The sequence below is a fragment of the Acanthopagrus latus genome, chromosome 7 (assembly GCF_904848185.1).
Source record: "Acanthopagrus latus isolate v.2019 chromosome 7, fAcaLat1.1, whole genome shotgun sequence".
NCBI lineage: Eukaryota > Metazoa > Chordata > Actinopteri > Spariformes > Sparidae > Acanthopagrus > Acanthopagrus latus.
This window is the reverse complement of record NC_051045.1, coordinates 14,678,244-14,688,604: the sequence shown is the minus strand read 5'-3', so window position 1 is coordinate 14,688,604 and position 10,361 is coordinate 14,678,244. Positions and strand designations below refer to the sequence as shown.

General features: G+C 42.7%; 1 protein-coding gene across 1 annotated transcript; it reads left to right on the top strand.

Moving 5' to 3' along the window:
• Positions 1–348: 348 nt before the first annotated feature.
• On the top strand, positions 349–8,058 carry hoxc1a (homeobox C1a). Its single transcript, XM_037102777.1, has 2 exons — positions 349–949; positions 6,384–8,058. Exons 1-2 carry the CDS (start codon positions 379–381, stop codon positions 6,803–6,805), a joined length of 993 nt encoding a protein of 330 aa, XP_036958672.1. The 5' UTR covers positions 349–378; the 3' UTR covers positions 6,806–8,058.
• The last annotated feature ends 2,303 nt before the right edge of the window (positions 8,059–10,361 follow it).

The following is a 10,361-nucleotide window of genomic DNA, read 5'->3' as shown; positions in this document are numbered from 1 at the left end:
TCACACGTTACCTGTGTGCAGGTGAGAGGCCCGTGAAGGCCTCAGGCGTCCGATGGTGAACTTTAACGCTGCTCTTATGGACAATTGTAGTTTTTTGTAGTTTTTTTGCTGTTTTTTTTTCAGTGACCTGCCATTAAAAGTGAGTTTCTCGACTTGCTTCGCCGGGCTTCATCAGTGTTGTCCTCTCGGATGACAGAGATGTCCAGCTATTGGCCGAGACCAGGAGGGCACGTCATCTCCATCAATCAGGGACCGCTGTTTCCCCTCTGAGGAATGTCCCCACGGTCGTCCAGCCGCCTGACCATGCGTTACTGGATGCACGAGAGGCCGGGCATGAAGTGAAAGCCCGTCCAATGATTATGCAGGGGAGAGGTGATAATGACTTCCTATCAAGAGTTAACGGCCGAAGGGGAGAGTGGCCCTCTGTTCACGGGCTGCTGCCGAGCAAAAGAGGTCATAAACCGGGACCTGGGCGGCAGGACTCATCCTGAACTCTGCAGACGTGTCGAGGAGGGAGAACTGGAGGCTGAAGTAGCCTCAGGATTTAACACACCGCATCCACGGTACTTAACTCTCCCCAACAGTTTGACTCTGTGCACCTCTTTGGACAGCCCTCCTCCTCCTCTTCCTCCACCACCGTGCGAGACTCTCGAGGGCTTCTCGACACCGGCCTGCCCCCACTCGTCCCGTGTCCCCTGGCGGCGCAGGGCGCAGGGGCAGCAGCAGGGCTCTCCAGGACGCGGACGCCGCGCGTCAAACATCAGCGACGACCCGCCACAATCCGCCTTCGGGTCACTTCCAGAACATTTTCAGATCTACTGTCGCAATGGCCCCGAGATTCACGTCGCCGTGGGGAGTTCGGCTGGCTCGGACCGCGCCGGAGCTGATGTGGATGTAAACAGTAAAACTTTTGAGTGGATGAGAGTGAAGAGGAGTCAGCACCGGGCGGGTGAGTTTTTTTTTTTTTTTTTTTGTCACGGGAGGCTGAGCACGAGAGGAGGGAGAGGGCAACCGGGAGACGTTAAAAAATGTAATCAGGATGAATGAGTGCGCGTTTAATGTCAAGCTTCGGGGAACTTTTCGTTCGTAGTTGGGAAAGTTTGGTCGAAGTTTTCTCTTCAAGCTGGGAAAAAAAGGGAGAAAAATAGCTGACGTGTTTTGAGCGTCATCGGGAACAATTTCTCCTCCGTCACCAACGAAACTGAAGTTGAATTTGAAATCATGTAATTTCTCACTTTTAAATTTATTTATTTTTTTTAAAGGCGTGTCGAAAGGTCCGACAGGCTGCAGTAGCTGTTTACTCGACGTCCACATTTGAATATGCACATGAGGGACTCGGTTACTATTTCCTTAACGGTGCCCATGCTCATGTCTGTTAGCCTGTTTAACATTTTCGCCCCACCTACTGCAGCATGCAGGATTCAGACTGTACACTGGTGGAGGGTGGGGTACAGTAAAAGGCCTGCTTAGCCAAAGAAAATGATCAATTATTTACCCTTGCCCTTCCTAACCAGTAGCCTTTGAATAATGCAGCAGAGCAGTGGCTGTCCAGATTCACAGGAAGTTGAGTAAAACTTACTCTTGTGAGCCGGAGTGCTCCCTGGGTATTGATTAGTTGTCTGTTTGTAATGAAAGCCCTTGTGTATTGATTTCAGTTTGCAGCACCTTTACATGTGTCCACCTTTTTAACATAATTGCTGTCACAGATCATCATTTCCCTGACTGATGAGTCCTGGGCAGAGAGCCCACAGAAGAATACATCCCAGGCTTAAAAAAAAAAAAAAACGATAGCCTACTAATGTGAAAAATGCCTATCAATCCTCAATTTTGTGTGATTTATAGTATCTCATATAGATCCTTCATCTGATCAATAATGTCAGTTGACTGACTGGCCACTGTAGTTGGGTTGGGTTTCATAAATTTTACATGGATGAAGATTTACTACAATGGTGGTCCAGTCTCTCTCTCTTTTTTTTTCTCCACAGCACAATCTGCTGTGAGCTGCTGCTGACCCAAATGTTCACTGACCAGAGCTGCAGCTGTTTGTGGCAAAAAAAAAAAAAAGAAAGAAAGAAAGAAAGAAAAAGAAGGCCTCAGTTCCTCTGGAGGCGATGCAACAAACACAAAACCGCTGCACAAATTCACATTAGCACGTAAAGTGATGCACAGTATATCTGATGCTGCTGCGTAATCGAGTCAGTGTGCACAAAATGTGACGTCAACCGCTTTTGATTCGATGGCAGTGTTACATGATGCAACCGAACTACAATAGCCAAGTTTCGATTTCCTCTCTTGCATGCTTAAAATTCATTCATTCATGAGTGTGCAGGATGATGTAGCTCATGAAACATTATTCCCGATTAAAGACAGGGGTACAGAGGCAGGGGGGGAGCACAGCTTTGATTCACAAGCAGAAACTAGCAGAAAATAAGTGAAATTAAAAAATGACGTGGTAGTGATATGCATTCACACTGAGGATCGACAGATCAGTGTATTTTTGTATCCGATTGCTGATTAAATAAAATGTGCTGCTTTGGTTCTGATGCAGCATCCTTTCTCTGTCTGTAGTCGGCACTCTGCCATCAACTCAGTGTCCTGAACACAACACTATCTGACTGGTTACATGTCACAGGTTATATCCTTTCAACACTGAACAATCTGAGTCTGCAAAGTAATTAGCAGTTAAAGTTATCAGAGACATGTGGTGGAGAAGGGTATGAAGTAGCAGAAAATGGAAACACTCAAGTACAGTTACCTCAAAACTGCACTGAAGTATAGTAGTTGATTACATTTGAGTAAATTACTTTTCATCACTAGTTATTCTCAATGTTGAAAATATCAGCTATCAGTCTCTGTTACTAATCACTGATATCGGCCCTGAAGAAAACACATCAGTCGACCTCTAATTCACAGGGCTTGACAAACATTTTCTCATGATGCTGCTGTAAGAGAGGCTAAAGGTTACAGCTGATTTGTCAGAAATACTGCTGTGTTGGAAGATTAACAAACTCAAAACTACCAACTCTGGCTTTTGATTTTGGTCCTGCTCAAAATTCAAATTAGCATTTAAAATGACACGGAGCTGACACATTGTATCTGACGCTGCTGTTCATCCACGCCTCTGACGTGACCACATGATGCAAAACACCTTGAATCTCTAGCTTTTAATTTCCCTCTCGAAAGCATGCTCAACATTCAGATGAGTGGCTGCATCCATACAGCTCAGGAAATATCATTTACAATAAAGACAGGGTTGAAGAGGCAAAAGGTGACGACTAATGTTGCAACGATATGAGATCTTCTTAGCATCAAAACCATCTCAGAAAATATCATTTTCACTGTATCATGGTCTAAAACGTTAGACACTTATTATTATTATCACTTACAAAAAGACCCTTACATTTTTTTTTTTACTTTTTAAAAAATTTCATCAAACATTATGACCTGACAGACATGAGACTTGATATAAACATGAAATATATATATCAAGATTAACACTAATGTATTAGAATTCAGTATAATAGGTAAGCAGTGTAACTGGTGTATTGCTGCAACCCAAGTGACAACACGTTTGATTTGCAAGCACAAAAAAAGCTTCAAAATTCAGGTTAAAGAGAGGCGATGAGGGGCGACAAGAGGCATTTACACGGCTTGATTTTATTTATCTCACAACTGCGCCGTGAGAGAAGCAATAGGTGATGTCTGATACGTCCTAAATATTGCAACGATGAAACAAATACAAAACTACAGATTTTTTAGCTTTTGATTTCTGATTACACGGATAGTGACGTCAACATAACAAGAACTAAACAACTAGAATTTCTAGCATTTGATTTCCCACTTGTGTGCTCAAAATCCAGATCAGTGTATAAAATGATGTGGGCCTGATACATTTTTCTGCTGCTTCATAATCCACTTTATAAAAATGCAGCGTAAAGGGACTTAAATCCAGTTTCTTTTTGCAGCCCTGGTGCTATGAAGTGACAAATACACAAACCTTCAACCTTCCTAACCTTTAATGGAGTCCAATTGCATGAAATGTGAGATCACACCGATGATTCAATCACAGTTACTGCAACCCAACTAGAATCTCTAGCTTTTGATTTCCTTTTTGCATACTTAAAATTCAGATTAGTAGGTGAAATGACGTGCACCCATACTGCCTGTGAAACATAAATTCTCATGAAGACGGGGGTAAAGAAGCGAAAGGTGACAGCACGTTTGATTTGCAAGCGCAAACTGTCAAAAAAACACGCGTCAGAATGCAGATTAATGAGTACTGATGTGCATTCACGCAGCTTGATGAACATTTTCTCCCGAAGCTGCTGCAACAGAAGCAATAGGTGACATTTGATTTGTCCAAAAAACAAAAACAAGATCACAGTTACACCTATGCTTCCAGAACCTCGGATTAGCGGGTAAACATTTCTCTGATGATGCCACTCCGAGGGAGACAGAAAGGTCATAACAGCACCTTTGGCTGCTCTAGGAGTCGTTTTATTCATAAAACACATTAGCCACTCATCTGATCCAAATCCGTGCACTTGAGAAAGCCATTTGCTCGCACCCGCCCACGCACACAAAGACGTCTCCTCTCAGTACTGTTAGTATCTTTGTAACCTCTTTCTGTATCTCTCTGAAGGGGATCATCTGTAGGAGTAACTCATTAGCGCTACTGTGTAACTTGTAAAAGAGTCATTAGTGAAACTATGCTTTCCTCTAGAGGTTGTATTGGTTTTGGCACAAAACAAAGTCTCGCGTATTCTTCCATGTTGAAAGGCCTCCACAGACCTGCAGTAACCTGATCTCCTGGCTCAGTGTATATACTCCCAGTGCGTCATTCTTCAATTATGCTTTGACAGCACCTGAATTACTGTGGGCTGGATGCCCAGATGACTGAGGCAATGTGTATCGATCTATCCCTTTTCTTCTTCCCTCTCCTTGGCTTGGAAGGCCCCCTTCCATTCCCTCTGCTGGCTGGCTATTTTTAAGCGTGCAAGTCATTCCTCAAATATTTAGTTTGATTCTTTTATGCCTTCTGGCCGGCATCAATTCTATTATCTTTGGAGCCATTAATCAGAATGTGCATGTGATTTGCACTCCTCAAAGCTGAGGTTCATAATCATGTACAGTTCCTCTGTATTGGTTCTTCATATTCGCTGCCCTCTAATTCTCAGCCTCGCCTAACTTGACATTCATTTTCTTAAAACACAGATGTCGACATTTATCCTATAACTGACCTTTCCATCTGCTATGCTTTTCCAAGTGGCTAGAGGCCTGTTAACCTTCCTCCCAATGAATTGTGGTGGGAGACATTGCACTACACCTGGCACACTGACTCCATTATGCAGCAGCAGCACATTTTCTCACAGGCAAAAGCTCACAGACGACTTAGCCACAATGTCAGCAATGAAAAATCAAGATATAGCTGCGGTTCCTGTCATTCATTGCACATAAGTAGCACAGATGATACTTTAATGTGTGACCCAGAAACCTCAGAGGAAAAAATGGAGACATTTGTCATTAATGCAGGGTTTGAACAGATCTGTAAACTGTTAAACTGTCATTGACACAGAAGGGCCTAAAGGCAAATTATAAATGATTCTGATGAATACAGTTAATGGACTGTAAACTCCACCAAGTTGTTTTGAATCGCCAAACATTTTGTTTCTACATATCTGCGATACGCAAGCGGCACATTTAGTTCTAGCTTGGCCTCGGACCCACTTTACAGCGCAGATGGTTAAACTCTCAAACCTTTCAGAGTGAGAAGTGTCGATTCCAGTTTGTTTCTCAGGCTGCAGTTTGGGATGTTGCTGCACAGGTGTTTCCCTTATTCTGTCCACACACAAACAATTCCCCCATCACCCCTCGTTTTAAAGCTCCTGAAGAATTTCCAATGTGTCCCTCGACTGTTGCTAAAGCTGATAGCACGGTGAAATACATCCTTGATATGCAGACAGAAAAATGGCTCCCGGGTGAAGACTTTAAATCAACACGCTGGCTACGGGCCAGCTCCCACAAATCAGTTTCTTAGAAATCATTTTATTGAATGCTTGAATATTTGTTTGACTCACTTCTCCGGAATCAAACAAACCTGTGCTTACATATTCATTTATACCACTCGTCATCACAAAAGCAAAGGCCGGGATCAGACAAATCTATATTTAATACATTGATTTAATTTCTGAGGATTTATACGCAAGTTTTAACTGAAAAAAATGTGCATTAGCCAAAGTTTAATAAATAAGATTTTTTTTTTCTTCCTGTGAGTATTTCCTGCATGTGGGCGTGGATAATTTTATTCAGAAGGGTTTTGTGCTGCTTTTGTGTTCGACCTCATTGATCTTCCTGACGACGGTTTTCTGCTCCTCTCTTCCCAGCCAGGATGCCCATGACCTGTGGGTTCAGTACTGTTGGCTCAGGCCTCGGTGCTGCTGTGGAGGCTGGAGGCGGCAGCAGCAGCAGCAGCAGCAGCAGCATCTGTGCGGATGGCCATCCCACGGTGAACGGGGCCCCGAGGACCAGCTTCAGCACCAAGCAGCTGACCGAGCTGGAGAAGGAGTTCCACTTCAACAAGTACCTGACGCGGGCCAGGCGGGTGGAGGTGGCCGGCGCCCTGCAGCTGAGCGAGACGCAGGTGAAAGTTTGGTTTCAGAACAGACGCATGAAGCAGAAGAAATTGCAGAGAGACGGGCTGCTCTGCGACCCGCCGGCGGCGCACTCACACGCCGGGACTCTGGACACCTGCCCCTCTCCGCCCGGACCCGCCTCGCCGGCAAAACACCTGGCCCTGACCTCCTGAGCGCAACGCTGCCTGCAGATGTTTTGCTGCCCGTTTGCGGCCGTTTCAATCAGGCTTCACCTTTATTTGCTTACCGCGATGGATGTTTATCGCAAGAAGCGCAATGCCAAGTTTCTTCATGCAAGAACGGGTCAAAACAATTTGTCAGCCTCCCCCGGCTACAGACTGGCGCTCTGATTTGAATATTAAAATTCGAGTCATCGCATTGCGCTCCCATCTTCGCCATGTAAACGAAGAAGCAAAATGATATTAATTGTCCATAGACAACAATGGCAGTTTGTTTATTGAGGTTGTGCAATTTAATCAGGAAGGACGTTGACGTGAATATATTTATTGTGCCTCCTAGTTTTGTTTAAAGTATTATTTATTTATTTATTTATTTACCTATTTATTTATTTATTTGACGATGTTTATTTTTATTGACACGGTACAGAAAATACATTTTTAAGGGAAATCTGAACTCATTATTCCAACAGATCATAACATTTTTTTATTATTATTATTTTTTACTTTTAAACAATTAAACTTCTGACATTGCGGAGATATATTTTATTTTTATATCTTTAAAGTGAGCTGCAACTGCTGCAGACAAACATCTTTAACATGATGTGTTGCAGCAGATAATTATGAGGCTAATTTAGCAGAGAGCTTTAATGTTCCGCACTTTGTCCGGTTTTTCAAGGTTTTAATTCTCCCCACGCTCCTCCATGGAGAGATTAAAAAGCCATAATTGACTGATAGATTTATTGACCGGCCGTATTAAGGCTATTGATCCGCGGTGATCCATCCATTTGAGGCACAAATCTGGGAGCGTTTGCACGCATCTGTAACTGCGCGTTAATGGAATGTAGAAACACGACGATCGGGAGCTGTTGCGCCTTTTATTACCCCTATACATGCATCAGAAAATGATAATTTAGCTTGAACACTCATGCGGGAGGGTAGACAATAAAACGCTGTCTGTGCTGTTTTGCACATCAACCAATAAAAGCTGCGTGGCCCCAGCAGCTCGAGCAGCTAAATATTCCTTCCAGATTCACATCTCATCTTGTATAAAGTAAATGATTGTAAACTCGGCCCTTAAACACTGTTGTGCTCCCCGGTATCGCAATGCGTTTCTGTCACGTTAACGCCTGCTGTAATATCAGGGCGTGAGCCATCAGCCGCATTAATCCTCTGCCAGGGAATATTTTTGTTTAGCTTTCAATTAGCGGTGTTTGCACTGGATGTGGAGGGCACCGCACATTAATGACAACAGAGCAATTAAAGCAGCTGCAAAATAATAATAATAATAAAGAAGAAGTAGAAGAAGCTTGAATCAAAATTAATTAGGTCCGCATTAAAGCTTTAACAGGTGTCCTCTTTGGAATTTTAAATGAACACTGCTAATAATCTAATAAGCTGACAGTGGAGTGGATGTGGAGGCTGCAAGGCCAAGCTAATGTATGCATTCACACCAGAGTTCACCCCTCACCTCTTGACCTTTGTCTTGCCTGGGGACGAGGATGACCCGGTCAGCGGCTCACACACAGAAAGATGCACCATTAATTCGAGTGACCTCGGGAGTCTGAGCTTTTTCTTTCTTTCTGACTTTTCTTTTCTCTCCCCCCCTCCACACACTAACTCGGAACGCTTTTGTTCTGGTGGTGGGTCTTCCATGCGTGTCCTCACAATAATATTTCATCGAGCTGAATAGAGGGGCGACCAGGGCCATATGATAATTGTTCATATTATAATTCCATACCAGGCCACATAATGCATTTCCCCCCCTTTACACCTAGAGCTAACCTAATTTTTTTGCCCTATCTCTTATTTTAATAAGCCAGAAAATATGCCAGTGGCTCACTTTATAAACTGGATGAAAGAGTCTTTTCACCCAATAGGTTTTTGGGATATAAACTACGGTCCTAATTTTAATAGCAAAGTTGAAAAATTAAAGTTACTGGAGCATGCTTAACACTTAATATGAGTCCATGTCAGAGGCAATATAAACAAAATTTAGAACAACTATTCATTACATGCCTGCTGCTTATATATTTCATGCACATCTGCTTGAATAATTTTAAAGGAATTTGGACATTAATCCCCTCCAAACAATATCTTTTATGATGCTCCTCTCATGAATATTAACTGAAAGTAATATGAGTTCAGACTCAAAGGTCAGCGGAGGAGCTTCGGACGGTGCCATCATTTAAAAGTTTCATTTGTAATTGATACGCGAGATTTTACATGCGAGCCAGACGAAAAATGTGTTGAGCCCAATTTATTTTGCATTTGCATTTACGCAAAATACGCACCATTAAGGATCGCCTCTGTCTAAACAAAATAGCACAAAGTGGAATGTTTAACAAAACCTCCAAATGTGTCCATCTTGTTTGAATGCAAATAAGCGTGCACTCTGTGAAGGTTGTGAGAAGGAGGATGAAGACAATGATGATAATGAAATTAATTCAAATGAAAATTAAAAAAAAGGTCTCCCACGTCCACTGTTCCTGCCGAGGAGTGTGTTATGTTGACCTTGTTAGAAACTCTTTCATCATCCTGTGCAAATATGTTCCCTTGCCACAGGGCTTCATGTTACAGGTTGCACTGTGCACAGAAGGTGCTGCAGCAGGTGTGCACACACTTTAAAAAAAAAAAAGAAAAGAAAAGAAATTCAAAACTTACTTCACCACGGTATAACCGATTCATTTAGAAACACACAACAATTTAAAAAAAGAAGAAAAAAACTTAATGTGAATTATAGGGATAAGGTGAAGGTGAGAGAGGAGTTGATTTATTTTGGGTGAACTATCACTTTAATTTCATCCTGTGGCAGCTCCAGCATTTGCCTCTCAATTGATGAAAGGCGAACCGCATTGTTTGTTCAGACCTGACATTTAGTTCGAAAGCGTTTGAGTGTGACTCTGCCCTGATGAATTTGTGCTCTTCTGTAATTCCTTCCTGAAGATGTACGGCTGGCTCAGAAGACTGACAGCTGTGCTACGCTCACACACGAGCGAACGCCCAGCCGAATGGAAGGAAAATAAAACCAAAATAACTCAGCTCGATGTGTGTTGCTGCCACAGGTAGTAGCAGTCCTGACATTGAGGAAGTTAAAGTTTCCCTCGCCTTTATTTTTCTCTTTCCCGTCTTCACCCCCCCGCGTGGAATTCATTCTAAAATCTACTTTATTTAACTCATTCATTTAAATCAATAAGAAACATATTAATAATGAAGTACAATAGCTCAGACTTAATTTGTAAAAGTGAAGTTACCTGCTGCAGTTTTTTGATAAAACGGCCCAATTGAGATCTCAAAGTTAAACCTGCGATGTATTCGTCCTGATGAATGAGGCTATTGACAGTCTCTATTTTCTCTTGTATTGTCTCTTTAGCTGATGTGGGCAGCTGCTGCAGTTCTCCGGAAGGAGCGCTGCGTGGCATGAGCAATGAGAGAACATATGCGGCTTACAGAGTATCTTACATTACATTTCAAATTAACACATATAAGTGGGTTCCTTCTGAAGCTCATTGTAATTAATGCCAAGTTGACCTAAAATTAACTTAATGCATAA

What these genes read in the sequence shown, in the direction of transcription:
- hoxc1a (XM_037102777.1), top strand. Translation starts at nt 379, where the DNA reads ATGACTTCCTATCAAGAGTTAACGGCCGAAGGGGAGAGTGGCCCTCTG. An exon ending in GAGGAGTCAGCACCGGGCGG is followed by an intron (nt 950 to 6,383) that starts GTGAGTTTTTTT and finishes CTCTCTTCCCAG; the next exon opens with CCAGGATGCCCATGACCTGT.